The sequence below is a fragment of the Tamandua tetradactyla genome, chromosome 19 (genome assembly GCF_023851605.1).
Source record: "Tamandua tetradactyla isolate mTamTet1 chromosome 19, mTamTet1.pri, whole genome shotgun sequence".
NCBI classification, from domain to species: domain Eukaryota; kingdom Metazoa; phylum Chordata; class Mammalia; order Pilosa; family Myrmecophagidae; genus Tamandua; species Tamandua tetradactyla.
The window spans coordinates 71,516,048-71,534,716 of NC_135345.1; the positions used below are offsets into that span (position 1 = coordinate 71,516,048).

General features: G+C 36.8%; 1 protein-coding gene and 1 pseudogene across 1 annotated transcript; one reads left to right on the forward strand and one right to left on the reverse strand.

The window, feature by feature from the left end:
* Positions 1-672: 672 nt before the first annotated feature.
* Positions 673-9,543, reverse strand: JCHAIN (joining chain of multimeric IgA and IgM). Its single transcript, XM_077137043.1, has 4 exons — positions 9,363-9,543; positions 6,143-6,269; positions 2,423-2,503; positions 673-1,734 (listed from the first exon to the last, which is right to left on the reverse strand). The coding sequence occupies exons 1-4, from the start codon at positions 9,427-9,429 to the stop codon at positions 1,530-1,532; spliced, it is 480 nt and encodes a 159-aa protein (XP_076993158.1). The 5' UTR covers positions 9,430-9,543; the 3' UTR covers positions 673-1,529.
* A 5,797-nt stretch (positions 9,544-15,340) lies between these two features.
* LOC143663423 (actin, cytoplasmic 2 pseudogene) lies at positions 15,341-16,179 on the forward strand (annotated as a pseudogene).
* The last annotated feature ends 2,490 nt before the right edge of the window (positions 16,180-18,669 follow it).

Consider the following 18,669-nt stretch of genomic DNA (forward strand, 5'->3'; position numbering starts at 1 on the left):
ACGACAACTGAATAGAATCACAGGGAGGGAGCCCTGAGGATAACTTTATTGAAAGTCCTTACCACAGCTTAGTTTCCAAAGAATCTAGTACAGTTTCTTGCACATGGTAAATATGCAGTAAATGTTTACTAATTAAATGAAATTCAAAGATTTGGCCAGAGTCACATGCCAGATTAGTCAAGAATGGATGAATATTTGTGACATCAAAACTATGATTCTTACTGAAGCACTAGAGTGTACTATCCTAATCCCTAAGAAGACACTGAATTAATTTCTAAAACACAATGGAAGTTACTAACAATTACTATTGCCAAATTAAAAAAAAAAAAGGAAACAGAAGAACGCATCTTCAAGAAATTGACTTTTACTCTATTTTAAATCCAGAGTCAGCATTTACTTTCAATAGTACCCTTAGAGTAGATGTCACTGGTGTTAATGCTGGCTTTTGGCCATAAGAAGTTTTATCTGCTGTGATAAATACTGTTTTTATTAGGAGGGACCTTGCATTTTTATTTTATTTTAAATCTAAAACGGCGAATCACCTCAAATATGTACAGTGCATAATGCATCATTATGTCTTACAAACTGTTCATGAATAACAAATTATATTTTAACTTACATATATGAAAATTAATGCAGTACTTTTTCCCAATAAATTATTTCACACAGGTGTATGCTTAGGAATCTATTTAATTATTCAGACTGTGCTAGAGAATACATATTTTGGAATACAAACTTCATTAGATCCAGTTACAAAATGAATAATTCTGATGGGAATTTCTTACTCTAACCTAAGTATCAAAGAAGTTTTTTACCAAAAACCGAAAAATCTGTATCACCTGATGCCAAGTTTGTGTGCTATATCAAAACTTTTCACTTTTGCATTTAACTGTTACTTCCAGTTAATCAGTTTCATAAGTATTAGAGCGCCCACTTTATTTTTGTAAATAGCTCCAAAACATGCTTTCCAATTATTATTTTTCTAATGAAGACATATGATTGACCTTAGTTTATACATACATTTCTCAGCACAATGATATATTTTTAAAAGGACAGTAGGGAATGTGCAAAAGCTCAGGCTCTCCAAAGCAAAGAAAAAAAAAGAAAAAAAAAGGCCAAATTTATAAGCTTAATTAGGGCTCCTGATATTCATTCCTTGAGCTTTATTTTCTCCTCTATATTTTGGGGGTGAGGGGTGCAAGGTCTTGAACTTTTTATCTGAGTCTCCCGCATGGAAGATGAGCATTCTACCACTGAATGACACGTTCACCCCCTATTGTTTTTTTAATGGTTGAAATCATATTGTTAAGAAATCATGTTGTTGAGGCAAGCATAAGTGAGACACTTAGAGTTTAAACACATATAGTTAAGAAATCATTATCTAATAAACATAACAATAATATTACAATTTCAGTTCTTTTGGGGAGAAAGTTAGTTTTACATTATATTGGTAGTAAACATATTATCTTTCTGGATTAAAATGGAGAGCCTTTCAACATAAAGAGCTGTACTATCAGCAAAAATTTAACTTAGTCTGGATAGCAGGAATCGGGTGTCAGGGAGGTTTCCACCATTTTGATCTTACCACCATAGGTAAGTGGGACTCTATTTGTGTAGCACTTGTTTCTGTCATAAGTGTAGCAGGTCTCAGTGTCTTCATCACAGAAATTGCTCTGGGAGGCAATGACTACCTGATTATCCAGCTCCACTTCTGTAGGATCACATTTTTTACAGCTGAAAAATAAATATATGCATTAGATAACCCTATTAAATGCTGGCTCAAATCTGAGTGATGGCACATTTCTATCCAAAATCAATTAGTTCTTGAAGCTCTGACCTGACTCCTGTCAGACCTCAGCAGCTTTACAATTACGGAATAATTTGTAAGATTTTTCAACCTTTAATATATCAAACTGAGTTTAAAAGTAAGCAATATAACTAATGCTATGATTGTTTTGTCTACATCATACAACACTTCTGATGTATTAAGTTTATTTCCAAATGTGTACTTGATTTTATTTCCAAGTGTGTACTTGATTTAAATGACTTACTTGTAATGACAAGGAAGCAGAATCATTTTAAAAATGAAATTGTTTAGTGTTGGAGTCTATAATTTCCAAAGAAGCATATGAAGGTTTATGTGTCTAAAATCTACTTGTTGAGCTATTAAGACAAAATTGTCCTTCCTATACTAATAGCAGTAATATCTTTTTTCGAATAAATTTATAGATTATTCATCCATGGTAAAGACTGATGAATTTATGATACATAAAAATTAACATAGGAATTAAAGTATTTAAAAGTTCCAAACTATATTTGTAATGTATATACCCCAACATATTCTCAAAAACATTCTTACTAACAAAGTTAATTAAAATTATTAACTTCCACATCTATACTAATATAAAAGAAAATCTCTTACAGGTCAGACAAATGGTACACAAATTTGGTTCTCAGTGGTGAGGTTGGATCAGAGATATTCTCCCTGTTGTTCACAGGAACACTAAAAAAAAAAAAGAAGAGATAAAGAAAAATAAAGCAAAGCAATGAAACTGGCTGTTGTTATTTTGTCATAATAGGTATTTGCTAGAACAGTGCTTACTATTTCATCAGAACAGTGCTTACCATTACATTTAGAATTCCATAATCACCTGATAATAATACTGTTACTCAATTTTCACAGTAAATTGTTATATTTTAAATATTTCCCTTTCAAAATAAACATCACAGCAAGTCCTCTGTCAACTGTACTTGCTTACTTGGAAAATCCCTACTTATCCTTTAATATTAGCATAAATTTTACCTTCTCTGGGATGATATTCTTGATCTCAGTCCCCAACCCAGAGTCAACTCCTTCCTCTGTAGTCTTGTTAAAGCTTATATATCTTATTATAATAAATGCCATATCACAGTTGCTTGTCTATAGAGAGATTGCTTCTCTAGACTATAAGTTCCTTGGGGAAAACACGCATCTCTTCATTCCTATTCTCCATCTAGATGTGTGACATGAAATTTGTTCAGTATTTGTTGAATGAATGGACAGACACATGTTAGTATTCACATTTTAGAGATGCTGAAGTTATAAGTCATATAGGTTAACTGACCAACTCAACTTCATACAGCTAGGAAGCAACAAAACCAGAACTAGAATCCAGATCTCTTGATTTAGTGATATCTCATGAAAAATTACATCATGCTTATCAATGAGTTCAGGCTATGTTATTTGTCATCTTTCCTCCCTACGTGTACTCTTTCCTACCAAAAGAAAGAAAGAAAAACGTGTGCTACATAACTTATATACAGCAACATCATCCGTAGGTATCCCAGCTATCATCCCTATTTCTTTCTGCCGTGATTTATAGCTAAACAGTCTCGCAATCTGTTGATTCTAATTCTTTGCATCTGTGAAATCCATCCACTTGTCTCCATTCCTCTTCTAAATTGTGGCAATATCCTCCTTCAGTCTTGACCCTTCCAAAGCCACATTATAGCCAAAATAACCTTTCTGAAATGCAAACTTAATTTCCTCCTCTGCTTAAAAGCTACAGTGTCTCCACACAAATAACAGCATGTCCTTAGGATGGCATAGAAGGTACTTTTGACAGGCCCTCAACTCTACTGTTGTAGAGAGAAGCCTCTTCTCTCTTTACATCCCTGTCTTCACACTACATGCCAGCTGTAAACAACTGCTTGCAAGGCTACAACCTTACTATGATTTTCTCATCTCCTAGTCTTAACAATAACAAAAACAGTAAGAATGTTAACATTTACTAACTACTTACAATGTGCCTGGTACTATGCTAAGCAGGTTATGTGATAATCTCATTGCATTCTCACAGCAACCCTTTCTCTTTTCCTGGAACGATCGGCCCCAAGTATCAACCCTGTCACTCACACATTCATCTACCAGTTAATTCCCATTCACACAGCTAAGAGCTGCAATCCCTCAAGGCCACCACTTACTCCAAACATACTTGCTGTCTACTCCTGTTGCCCCACCCTAGTCAGGATTGGGTGCCCTTCCTCAGTGTTCCTGTAACATCCCATGCCTCTTCCTACCATAGCACTTACACTACTGCATTGTATTTGCCCTTTGTAATTGTTTAAAGTTCCCTAAGAAATTATAAGCTTTCTGAGAGTATAGACTGTATTTTATATAAATTCTTGTATCCCCTGCTTCAACCTCATTGTTTGGCATTCAGCAGCATTCAATAAATATTTATTGAATAAATGGAATTAATCCCTTCTTTAGTAGATGCTGAAGGCTCTAGTAACACTAATAATATCAAAAAAGACTTTAATTAATGAGTAAAGGAATAACATTTATGAGTGTCTATTGTGGACAAACACTGATCTAGATGTTTTAATACATTTTCATGTTTAATTCCTAAAATTCTGTAAAGGATATGTATATATATACAGACACATGTAACTATCCCCTTTTTAGAGTTTAGGAAACAGGCTCAAGTGAGTTAATTAATTTTCCTAAAGTTCCATGATTAATAAGTGACGGAGTCAGGAATGATACTTAATGACATAGCAGCAGATGTTAACCTCAACGATAACAGAACTTTAAGAAGTGACATTAGAGAAGCATTTTTATATCATGTAAAGGCACATGAAGTGACTGAATTATCTGATGCACAAACAATATACTATCATAAGAGTCCTGTCATTGAAAAAAAAAGATGAATTAGAGAATCATGAATAGCCATTTTAAAAAATCCTCCCCCTTCCCTCATCGCCAGACTTAAACATAAGATAGCCAAGCCTCCTTAATATGGTTTAGATGCCAATATCATGGGTGCTATCCCTTCAAGTGACATATTCTCTGATTGTTCTATCCCTAACGGGAGCTATTTGGGATGAAGGACTGAGTGGTCAGAGAAAACGTGCCAGAAGCAGTGATGTCTAAGCTAAGACCTGCAGGCTGAGAAAGAGTTAACCAGGCTGGAAGGGTGGGGAAAATATTTCTTCCAGCAGAGGATAAGCATGTGCAAAAACAGAAGAGGAAGAGACCACTGTGCTTGAGGAAATTTATTTTGAGGAAATAGAAGTACTACAATGTTGCTGGATTTTCAAACATAAAGTGAAGGAAAAGTGGTCATGGGAGAGCTTGAATGTCACCCTGAGCTTTGCAGATTACCTGAGGCATTTGTAATTTATCATAAGAATAATATTGGAAAACCTATCCAAAGGATTTTAAGCAGGACAGTGACATAATGATAGCTGTCACATAGGTTAGATGAATAAATAATAGCAAAACTTTTTGTTAACTATGTACCAAGAACTATACCAAGTTCTAAAAGAAATAGACAGCTATCTTTATAAAAACACTATGAGATAAGCACTACTTTCCCCTGCCTAAAAATGAGAAAGATGAGCTTTAGATTGGATAAGTAACTTGCAGAAAGGAGTACACACTATCAAATGGCAAAACCAGGACTTGAAACAAGATTCTTAAACACATTATACTTCTCCTATTGGTTGAACAGGATTGAATGCTATGTTCTCTTTCTATAAGAGATGCTTGACTAGGAAAAATCTACTCACAGTAGGAATGGTTTACGAGGAAGACATTGATGGGATCCATTAGGAATCTCATGGCTCAAATACTATTCTATTTGTACAATATTAACTATGAATCACAGTTTATAATTCTGGTCTATGTGTGAAATGAAATGAGCAAGTGATTACTGAATCGAATTAGTCAATTTGATCAGTCTGCCTTACGCAGACACTTGAGTGCAGGATAGAATACTCAGTAGCCTATATATGGTACAAAACCGTGTTATCTGAAGTTTCAGTTTGAACTAATCAAGAGCAACTGAAAGTTTTGATTCAAATTTGAAATAATGTTGTATAAACAGGGCATGTTGATGACTCGATTGGAACCTTCAGTCAGAATTTGATCCAGCTGCCTGGTTCTAGAGTGCCTTGAAAGCCCTGGACTCAAAATCTATGTCCTGCCCCCAACTTCTGCAAAATTGGCTCAATCCCATTAACCAGATTTAAGTTCATGTAACGTGCAACAACCCAAAAAGGGGAGTAAAAATATAGGTATTGCATTCAAACTATACTTAACATGAGAAAGCATCTTAAGCTCACAACATGCAAAAAGGAAAAATGGAATGCCACGTACACAATTCGGATGTTTCTCTCCACAATGTCCTGACTGGGATCTTCTTTAGAACGGATGATCCTGGAAGTAATCCGGGCACATTTACATTTGTTGTCTACGAGAACCTTCTGTTCATCTTCATCTTTGGCTTAAAAGGTAAAATATATGAAGAAGAAAGAGAAACAAAAATGCATTTATATTTATATTATTTACAGTGAGTTAATTTTCTTTCTTGCCTGAAGAAAAATAAAGTTATAGGTTGTTCAGAATCAGCTTTCCCAAGCCGAATTTGTTCTTCCTAATCTAAAATAGCTAAAAGTGGAATCTCACATCTAAGTGAAGGAATTCCAAATATATTCTAAAAAGAATTTTCTCCTTTCTTCCTTGGACTATGGAAACCTGGGCTGAGAGAATTCTGGTTTTCATCTAATGCTCTGAATAGAGGCATAGCTTTCTGAAGGCGCAGCCTTGCAAAAATCGGTGCCAAATGCCAAAGTGAGAGAAAAAACAAATATTTAGATTGGATTTCTCCCAGAGAAAAGCAATTCATTAGAAAGGGAACAAAGAATAGCATTAGCCTTTATAAACCCGGTTTGAAATATCACATCCTTCCTGAACACCCATGTTTATGTTTTTCTTTTCTTTTTCCTTTTAATTTTTTGCTTAAATTGTATTAGCACTAAGAACCAGCATGTTTCCCCCCAAGATAACCTTATTGTATAAGACTTTTACATAGTCCCCACCAGTTTTCCTGAGCAGAATTATAATTCTCTTTTTTTTCTATAAAATCAGTTTAGAATATTCTTTAGGTACAAAACTCTATTTAATATAGTATGCCTGTATACCAAAATTAATAATAAATAAATTCATAGATGACTGGGAAAGCCTTCATTTCAAATGTCAACATTTATTATCAAATCTGAATATCAGCTTAACAGTTCTGTGTAAATGCTGCAAAGAATAAATAAAGAAAATGTCTTATTCTCTGGCTTAGATCAGTTTAACCTAGATAGTCGAACAGTTAATAATAGCTTTATTTAATAGTGCTATTTAAACATATAACAATGTCAAATGTCTTTTTTATTTCTGTAATTTTAGCCAAGTGACATTTAAAAAGACTCCTTCCTTCAAGCCTCCACTAATAAAATAAAGATTTAGCTCAAGAATTCAAGTTATAAAGGTTAATTGTAACTGGAAGTTTTATTATTTCTGAGATGATTCCAGAGCAGAAAGGACCTAATTGCAGTATTTCAGTCTTAATGATCTCAGCCATTATAAGGACATTTTAATACCGTTGTTATTGTACCTATAATTGGTTGAAGTACTTTGTAATGCATTTTATGCCATTATTCATAATTTCTTAATCTTATTTCAAAGACCTATATGTATTGGAAAAGAAACATTATGAAGTCAATTCAAGATAATATAACTCTTACTAACATTCTGAAAACAATGAGATGTCTTAAATGGCATCCTCTTACCTCTTCTGTATCCATAACTGTTAAATGCTTTTCTCAATAAAATACAAATGAGCATGTAATGCCTAACCCAAAATATAGTTCAATAGTCAATAATTGACCTATTAAGTCTTAAATAGAAAATGTTTATATTTATATTATAAAATGAAATACATTTCCTTAGCAGGACCCTAGGAAGATACTATCATTACTCTTATTATATAAAAATATTACAGTGGGCCACGGTGGCTCAGCAGGCAAAGTTCTCGCCTGCCATTCTGGAGACTCAGGTTGGTATCCCGGTGCCTGCCCATGCAAAAATAATAGTAATAATAAAATAATAAATAAATAAATATTAGGCAGCCTAATGTGTCTCCTAAAAAATGTACAAATATTTACAGTTCAACAAGACTTACAAGATTCTAACATTCCCTTGCACAGGCTACAGTTTTTCTAATAAACCTGTTACTATGGACTGTGCCTTACTCTGTCCCCAGAGAACCTGAGACAGTAGGCACTCAATAAATATTTGGGTAATTTAATTCAGTTCAACCAAACAAGAAAATATACTTAACAATTCATACTAAATATGACACATTGAGTTTATTGAAAGGAGCTTCCTTTATGCAGGTAGAATAGAATAACAGTTAGGAGTGTAGATGCTAGGATTAGACTGCCTGGGTCCTAGCTCCCATTTGCATGCTATGTGACCTTGTCTAAGTTATTTTAGCTAAGTCTCAATTGGCTCAAAGATAGGTTGGTGATAATAATAATATCTATCCTTCCATGGTTATTATGAGAATTAAATGGAATAGCATATGTAAAGCACTTAGCTCAATGCTTACAATGTGCTATGTAATATATATATATATATATATATATATATATATTACATAAATTACATAGTAGATACGTATGTGTGTAGAGAGGGAGAAGGAGAACCATCTATCCATCCATCTATTTATACATATATATGATATATATGTTTATATAACTTACATATTTTATTGTAACATTTTTTATCTGTCTTATTTAAGAATTATGAATTTCAATGCTGTTAATATAAACCATATATATATATAATGACTATTCTCAGTTACATTTCTATCATCGCTTGTCTTGAAATAGGAATAAGCGCAGTAAGGATTAGAAACAATTCAGCAAAATTATACCACTTATGTAAACTTCTAGTTGAAATTATTTAATACTGTACTTCTTATATCCAGAACACATTCCATTTTCTACACTTGTTTGAAAGGTCTATAAACAAGATGATCAAGTTTCAGCCATCAAATTATAAGCAACCCATATAACATTAAACATTGTTAAAGAGTCATAATAAATCTTTAGGCTCAGATCCAGGAAAGTTACGATCTCTCTGGGAAGATAAAAATCTCTTATCATTCTGTATTGTACTTCTAATTATTACTCCATTTCTCTAGTATCTAAAGAGACTCAAGGGAAAAATTACTGACTTTCAAGACTTAATATAGAGACTTACATGCTTTACGTATGGCTATCTATTCTTGTCCAGAAATATCTATTTTCTTATTCTCTAGGTTGTAGCAAGAAAATAAAAATAGTCATACTGAATTTTAGCTGTGTAAAGACTAAGACTGAAGATATAAAGATTAAGAGGTAAAAATATAAGATTCAGGCACTCTTGAAAAAAGTAGCTGGCTATCTGGCCAACCAAAGCACAAACATAAATGTTTAAACCTGAACCACACGTTTGTACTGCATTTTTTCCTTTTATCTCAGTTCATTTTCTAAATATCACATACCTGTCACAAGAACAGCATTAACAAAAACGACCAGGGCTCCCCAGAAAAGTAAATGGTTCTTCATCATGCCTACACTTCTTTTGAAAAATTGGAGCTGAAAGGTCAGGGTTAAGGTGTGCGATCTATAAGGTGCGTGCAAATGACGTTGCTTCTGCTTTCTTAAAATAACGCTCCAGGCAGCTAACAAACTAAAAATGATCACAACTGCGGTTGAAGTCTGAAATTTAAATACTGCTTTTGGAAAGAAATGCATTGCTCACACTTAAGTATTTTCTTCCAAAGCAAAACCAAAAAGCCAAGCTTTAATGTGATCCTTTTTATTTTGCATTTACACTATATAATTACACTGAAGACTAGTAATAATTGCAAGACAGGAGTCCTTTAAGAATGTTGAAATAAGGGTTCTCAACTTTATTTCCTACTCAGACTCAATATTCTGAGTCCTACTTCAGTATTCTGAATTTCCTACTTCAAATTAAATATCTGACATTTGTTGTGCCTGGAAAATAAATGAAGGGAATGGAAGGAGGAAGAACAAATGAAAGCTTTGTAATGTCCCAATTTCATTTTATGTCAATTTCTTCTACTAATCCTTAATTAACCAAGCTTCCAGATGAATGAATATATGTCTGTGTATGTGTATATATATACATACCTATACACATATACATACATATACATATACACATACACAGAAAATATATATATACACACAATAATTTTCAGTTATTTTGTGGAATTAGAATTAGAAACTAATGGATAATAAACTCTATCAGTTGCCATGTTTTAATTTGATAGCATATGGTAGACCCTGTGTTTGCCAATCTAGTAACTCCTTTCAGAATTGTAAACCGATAAATTGATTTTTATTTGAGATGTCTCAGCAGAGAACCGAAATCACTATAGTACTTCTGGTAACTTTTTTTTTTTTTAACTTTTTTTATTAATTAAAAAAATTAACAAACAAAACATTAAGATATCATTCCATTCTACATATACAATCAGTAATTCTTAATATCATCACATAGTTGCATATTCATCATTTCTTAGAACATTTGCATCGATTTAGAAAAAGAAATAAAAAGACAACAGAAAAAGAAATAAAACAATAACAGAGAAAAAAAAAGATTATACATACCATACCCCTTACCCCTCGCTTTCATTTACCACTAGCATTTCAAACTGAATTTATTTTAACATTTGTTCCCCCTATTATTTATTTTTATTCCATATATTCTACTCTTCTGTTGATATAGTAGCTAAAAGGAGCATCAGACACAAAGGTTTTCACATTCACAGAGTCTCATTGTGAAAGCTATATCATTGTTCAATCATCATCAAGAAACATGGTTACTGGAACACAGCTCTACATTTTCAGGCAGTTCCCTCCAGCCTCTCCATTACATCTTGAATAACAAGGTGATGTCTACTTAATGCATAAGAATAACCTCCAGGATAACCTCTCGACTCTGTTTGGAATCTCTCAGCCATTGACACTTAGTCTCATTTCACTCTTCCCCCTTTGGTCGAGAAGGTTCTCTCAATCCCTTGATGTTAATTCTCAGCTCATTCTAGGGTTTTTCTCAGTCCTTTGATGCTGAGTCTCAGCTCATTCCAGGATCTCTGTCCCACGTTGCCAGGAAGGTCCACACCCCTGGGAGTCATGTCCCACGCAGAGAAGGGGAGGGTGGTGAGACTGCTCGTCATGTTGGCTGGAGAGAGAGGCCACATCTGAGCAACACAAGAGACTCTCTTGGGGGTGATTCTTAGGCCTAAATTTTAAGTAGACTTGACATATCCTTTGTGGGGTTAAGTTTCATATGAACAACCTGGTAACTTTTTTAACTTACTGTCAATTTAAAAAAAAACTGGGTTTGGGATACAGTATTCTTCTCCCCTCTCCCCAACCTGCTAGAATTTCCTGTCTCTTAGGCAAGGTTGATTCTAAGAATACATCAGTTACATTTATATGCAACAACATCTATCCTATGTTACTTTTGCATCTCAGATCTCTAATTTTTGAAGGGTATCTAGAATTTTAGGAAGAGGTACTATATTAGTTAGGGTTCTCTAGAGAAACAGAATCAATGAAAATATTTGTAAATATAAAATTTATAAAAGTGTGTGTTCTAGTTTGCTAGCTGCTGGAATGCAACACACCAGAGACAGATTGGCTTTTAATAAAAGGGGATTTATTTTGTCGGTTTGTCAGAGGAAAGGCAGCTAACTTTCCACTGAGGTTCTTTCTTATGTGGAAGGCACAAGATGGTCTCTGCTGGTCTTCTCTCCAGGCCCCTGGGTTCCAACAACTTTCCCCAGGGTGACTTCTTTCTGCATCTCCCAAGGCCTGGGCTGAGCTGCTAGTGCTGAGATGAGGAATGCTGAGCTGCTAGCAGTGCTACGTTGCAATCTCCCATTTAAGCACCAGCCAATTAAGTCAGACGTCACTCATTGCAGCAGACACGCCTCCTAGCTGACTGCAGATGTAATTGGCAACAGATGAGGTTCACACACCATTGGTTTATGTCCTCAGCAACAAGACTAGGTATGCTCACCTGGCCAAGTTGACAACTGAATCTAACTAACACAGTGTGTCACATAACCATGGGAACATACAGTCCAAAATCCACAGGGCAGGCTGTGAAGCCGATGATTCTGAGTAAGGGTCTGGACGAACTCCACAGGAGAGTCTTGCCGGCCGAAGCAGGAAGAGAGCTTGTCTCTTCTGAATTCTCCTTAAAAGGCTTCCAGGGATTAGATTAAGCAACACTCATTGCAGAAGACACGCCCCTTGGCTGATTACAAATGGAATCAGCTGTGGATGCAGCCGATGTGATCATGATTTAATTCTATGAAATGTCCCACAGCAACAGACAGGCTAGCACTTGCCCAACCAGACAAACAGGTACCACCACTTGGCCAAGTTGACACATGAATCTGACCATGATCGGTACTAAGAAAATACTTCAGGATCATAAGCAAGCAGATGTCTTAGCTAGTAGTAGGAAATGGCACAGTGAAAGAGATAACAAGTCCAACACATAATTTCATTCCTCAAATAAATAGGTATCCAATGTCTAGCAAGAACTAAGGACCAGGCACTAAAACATTCAGTATTACTGTACTGTCAAACTTCACTCATTTTATTTTCCACTATCAATAGGACCTGGAAACTACTTGAAAAATATACTGGATTCACCTGAACAGTTATATCTATTAGAAAAAGAAGCAGATCTGAAAGCATGTTATTTAAGTTTATGGCCAGGATTTCAAAACTAGTATGAACCACTTAAAGAACTCCTCACCTCTAACTTAACTTCTTGATTACTGGTTTATTCTATCACTCCAAAAAAAGAATAGTTGAAGGTTAGTTGAATACTTTTAAAGTCATTATAACCTTGAAAATAAACTTAAGCTTGACTATCTCCTCAAAGTAAGTTGGATAAATCCCTAGGAGCAAATTTAAAGCTTCCCAACATGTTTATTATTATTATTATTATTACATGGTATACACTTGATGGCTCACAATCTCATCACGTAGTTGCATATTCATTACCATGATCATTTTTTGGAACATTTGCTGGGGGCACAGGTGGTTCAGTGGTAGAAAGCTTGCCTGTCATGCGGGAGACCTGGGTTCAATTCCCAGACCATGCACCCCCCCCCAAAAAAAACTCTAGAACATTTGCATCACTCCAGAAAAAGAAATAAAAAGGGAAAAACTCAAATATACCATATAACTTACCCCTCCTTTTCATTGCCCACTAGTGTTTCCATCTACTTTATTTTACCCTTTGTCCCCTCATTATTTATTTATTTGTTTGTTTGTTTATTCATTTATTTATTATCCATATTTTTTTACTCATCTGTCCATACCCTGGATATAAGGAGCATCAGACACAAGATTCTCACAATCACACAGTCACATTGTAAACATTATATCTTTATACAATCGTCTTCAAGAATCTAGGATACTGGAACACAGCTCAACAGCTTCAGGTACTTCCCTCTAGCCACTCCAATACACCATAAACTAAAAACAGATATCTGTAAAATGCATAAGAATAACCTCCAGGATAACTTCTGGACTCTGTTTAAAATCTCTCAGCCACTGAAACTTTATTTTGTCTCATTTCTCTCCTCCCCTCTTTGGTCAAGAAGTCTTTCTCAACCCCTTGATGCTGGATCCTGGCTTATCCCGGGGTTTCTGTCCCACATTGCCAAGGAAATTTACACCCCTGGGAGTTATGTCCCATATAGAGGGAAGGCAGTGAGTTCACCTGATGAGTTGGCTTAGAGAGAGAGAGAGAGAGGCCACAATCTGTGCATCAAAAGAGGTTCTCTGGGGGTGACTCTTAGGCATAATTTTAAGTAGGCTTAGCCTGTCCTTTGCAGGAATATGTTTCATAAGAATGAACCCAAAGATTGAGGGTTCAGCCTTTGATTTGGTTGTCCCCACTGCTTTCAAGATATCAGAAATTCTCCAAATGAGGAAGCTGAATATTTCCTCCTCTCTCTCCATATCCCCCATGGGGCCTTTACAAATACTTCTTTATTCACTGGCCAAATCATTCCCAACAAGCTTTTTTATGAAAACACAGATGGCAGTAATTACTCACCTAAAGAAAAACTCTATATTTGGTGTTTCCATTCTTTCAAACTTGCAGTTTTGTATTTCTTTTATTTACACTATGTATTTAAAATTGATTATTTTAATAAAAGTAAAGTGTGACAATCCAGTAGCCACTTTTGCCTCAAGGAGTTACCTTTACCTGCAGTATAGGGTCAGGACCAATGCTTTGTCAAGTGTGGTCTAGGGATCATCAGACCTAGAATCACTTGGAGGACTAGTTAAAATATGGATTTTCTGGATGCTCCCAGACAGGATATCTAGAGATGGGGCCTTGGAATCTACATTTTCAAGAGCATCCTAGTTCGGCCAAGACCACCTCCATCTGGTGAGATCAAGTCTCTCAACACCCCGCTGCCACCGGTTTATACCCATCACCCCCAAGCTCACCATGGGTTTTTAGTTTGCAAGTTGCCAGAATATGATATACCAAAACTGGAAGGACTTTTTAGAAGGGAGTTTAATAAGTTGAAGTTTACAGTTCTAAAACTAGAAAAAATGTCCAAATGAAGGCACCCAGGGAAAGATACCTTAATTCAAGGAAAGTCAATGGGTCAGGAACAGTTCTGTCAGCTAGCTATTCAAATGGCTGGCATCTGCTGGTCCCCCTGCCCCTGGGCTCCATTTCTTTCAGCCTCTGTTCCTGTGGGAGTTCCTCACTTTGCTTCTCTGGGGCTAGCCTTCATCTCTTGGCTTCCCTTGGCTCTCTCCACGTTCTGGCTTGCTTAACATCTCAGGGCGACATCTCCTGGGCTCCAAGCATCTCCAAACATCTGTGTCCCTGTAATGCAAGTGTCAGCATCTGTCAGCTCTCTCTGTGTCAGCTCTGTTGTTTCTGTCAGCCCTGAGGCATCTGTTGTTTCTGACTCTCTCCAGAATATTTCCTCTTTTAAAGGATTCCAGTAAACTAATCAAGACCTACCTGGAATGGGTGGAGTCACAGTTCCATCTAATCAAGGGGTCACACCCACAATTGGTCATGTCACATCTCCATGGATATAATCTAATCAAAAGTTTCTGCCTTACATTATTGAATTAGGATTAAAAGAAATAGCTGCTTCCACAAGATTGAATCAGGATTAAAACATAGCTTTTGGGGGGTACATAATAGATTCACACTGGCACACCAGGAATGATGACATTGTTGCGCTTGTGGTTGACAATGGCTCCCAAATGTGCTAAGCCATCTTCCGGAGCTACAATACTCCTGGTGGGTCATCTTCCCATCGTGAGGAGCCCCCACACCAAGGCGTGATGGTAGGCATGGGACGGAAGGACTCCTAAGTGGCGACGAGGCCCAGAGCAAGAGAAGTATTTGACTTCAAGTACCTAATCAAGATACCAGCACATGGCCCAGGAGGAGCACTCTGAGCTGCTGACTGAGATCCCCTGAACCCCAAGGCCAACTGTGAGAAGAGGGCACAGATCATGTTAGAGATCTTCAACACTCTCACCATGTACATGGCCATCGAGGTCATGCTGTCCCTGCATGCCTTCAGCCAGACCACGGGCATCGTCATGGACTCCAGCTATACAGTCACTGACATTGCGCCCATCTACGAGTGCCCATCTCCTGGCCAGCCAGGACCATCCTCAGGAAGATCCTCACAAAGAGGGACTTCACCTTCACCCCAACTGCCAGTTGGGAGATGGTGTGCAATGTCAGAGAGAATCTCTGCTATGTTGCCCTGGACTCCAGGTAGGAAATGGCCAACACTGTGCCGTCCTCTATCCTAAAGAAGAGCTATGAGCAGCTCCACAGGCAGGTCATCACCATCAGCGATGAGTGGTTCTGTTGCCCCAAGACCCTCTTCCAGTCCTTTTTTCTGGGCATGATATCCTGCAGCATCCTTCAACTCCATAATTAAATGTGATGTGGACATCTGCAAGGACCTCTACACCAACACAGCACTGTCTGGTGGAACCACCGCGTATCTGGGCATCATTGACAAGATGCAGGAGATCACAGTTCTGGTGCAAAGGAAGATGAAGATCAAGATCATCGCCCACCCTGGGTGTGAGTAATCTGTGTGGGTCTGTGGCTCCATCTTGGTCTCGCTGACCAACTTCCAGCAGATGTGGATCAGCAGGCAGGAGTATGACAGATCCAGCCCCTCCAGTTTAGGCCAACTGCTACTTAGTTGTGTTCACACATTCTTGAAAAATTTTGTGCAGAAAACAGGATGAGATTGGCATGGCTGTAATTGTTTTTGTTGTTTGATTCGGGATTTAAAAACTGGAATGGTGAAGGTGACAGCAGTTTGTTAGTACAAGCATACCCAATGTCCTACAAATGTGGCGGAGGACTTTGTGTATTTTTCTTGTTCTTATTTCTTTTTCTTAAATAGCCATTCCAAATACCATGAGAGGCATTGATACAGGAAGTTCCTTGCCGTCCCAAAAACTGCCCTCTTCTTCCCGAGAACAGTCCAGTCCTCACCCACATTCACACAGGGAAGGATGACAGCATTGCATTTGTGTAAATTATGTCACCCCAATTTTTTTTGAATGTTCTGCCTTAATTGTTCTTATTCTTTTTATTTTGAATGATCAGCCATTGTGGTCCCCACTTTTTGTTCCCTAACTTTGGATGTATAACGGCCTTTAGTCTCCCTGGGAGTTGGTTGTGTTGCGGAGGCAACCAGGGCTCATGTGTACACTGACTTGAGAACAGTTCAATAAAAGTGCACATCTTAGAGAGAAAAAATGAAAAAGCATCCCAGCTAACTCTGATGTACCCTAAAGTTTGAAAACTGGTAAACTGGAAGCCTTTGGGAAAAACTATTTATGGAAGAGTGAGTACTTACTACAGGTAATTATTTTAAACAAATAGATCTACACTGGAGGAAAAAAAAAGCTTGTGTGTGGTTTCTATTTATTTTTATAATTCTGTGCTATAGGAGAAATGTTTCATATTCTTTTTTACATAACCAAATATAAATAATTGGTCCTTCTTTAATATTTAAACCATTTTTCCAGCTTTAGTTATGTTCTTCCCACTGAAAAGAGAAAAATGTGAGTATAGAGCCTTTTACATGGCAGCTAGTTAAGTGCCTGAGAGCTTAGCCACGTGTTCTAAACTATTCACCAAAAAAAGGTTATTTTTCTATATTCATATTTAGGATTCATGTAGTAAGAGTTCAGCAATAGAATCATATAGCTGAAAGAAACTTAAAGGTAATTGAGTCTTGCCTTCCTCACTCCTGCTCGTTATGTTTCAGCTTCTTGTACAACAGTCTAAATTCAGCATTTGTTTGAAAATCATCTGAAACAGGTTGGAGCTTCACTCTGTTTAGAGACAGCTTATTATATTTTGGTATACTCAAATCATGACAAACATTTTATTCGCTTGAGACAGAAAATACCCTCTCCTTGTCTTGCTCCTATGTCACTTTCAACCCCTTCTCAATCTTTTGCTGAATTTTCTTCTGAATATTCACGAAGGCTTGATCCGCAGCCTTCTCCTTCCTCTCATCCTCTTCCTAATTAATTTTATCTGATCCCATGGCTTTCAACATGGACGTGATGAGGAGTCTCAAATAGCTCTAGCTTTTAACTTGCCCAATGAGCTTCAAACTCCTGTATCAAATATTCTATTTTTCACCTCCACTTAGCTGTTTAGTGAGTATCTAAAACTTAACCATGCAAAGCAGTACTCTTTTATTATTATTATTTTTTACAATCCACATGTATTTCACTTTTTCACCTCTTATGTCATGAATATGCTCCAGAAGCTCGGGCCCTTTCCATTGGTTCTCAAAAAGTGTGCTTCTCTGGATAGAGCAGCCTGACGCTTCAGTTGAACTCAGTTACCTTTCTCTTTAGCTTCCTTTTGTTCTGATGATTTTCCTTTACACATTTCAGGAAGCTATCTCACCTCTTAGAGTGTTTAATACACTCAGTATGCACATTAATTCTCTTGGCAAAAATCTTGCCTTCACTTGTTTGCTTACAGTGAAACAACAGCATGCTAGGTAACATTACAGACTCCTCTATTTTGCCACACTAATATTTCTGGGGCATTCCTTTTTGAATAGTGCCCATTCCCTTGATGTATATGGCATTGCCTTTCTTGTAGATTCACATATATGTGGCCTGAGGAACAGCTCCATGTATTCTAAAAGGCCTAGAGAACATATAGTGGGCTCCTCTCCTCTTCGTCTTTATGTTCATTACTTTGGCAAATTAGTGCGAGATGGTGATTCAGGCCAAAAGGGAAAGCAATACTCTTGAGGACCAATCCACCCTCAAACTTCCATTCTAATCTCTCTGTCCTCAGCCTTCCCCATCTCAGTAAATGGTACCTCCATCCATCTGGTTGCTCAAGCTCAAACTCTTCCATCCCTTTCTTTTCCTCTTCTCCGTATCTAATCTAACACCATGTCCTATTGGTTTTATCCCTAAGCTATAGCCCAAATTTATCTGATTTTCTTATTTTCACTACCACCCTAGTCCAAGCTCCTATTCTCTCATGGATGATTGCAATAGCCTCTGCAATTAAATGAAACGTTTGCTTTGATCCAGCATTGGCAACTAGGGCTCACAGCTGACAAACAAGAATGGCTACATACCCCAGATTCCAAAAAAGAGACATTTCCTCCAAGGTTTAACAAGCAGCAACAGAATTCAACTTCCTGCCATCAACGACCACCCACCACTCCATGCTTCCTCCTCCAG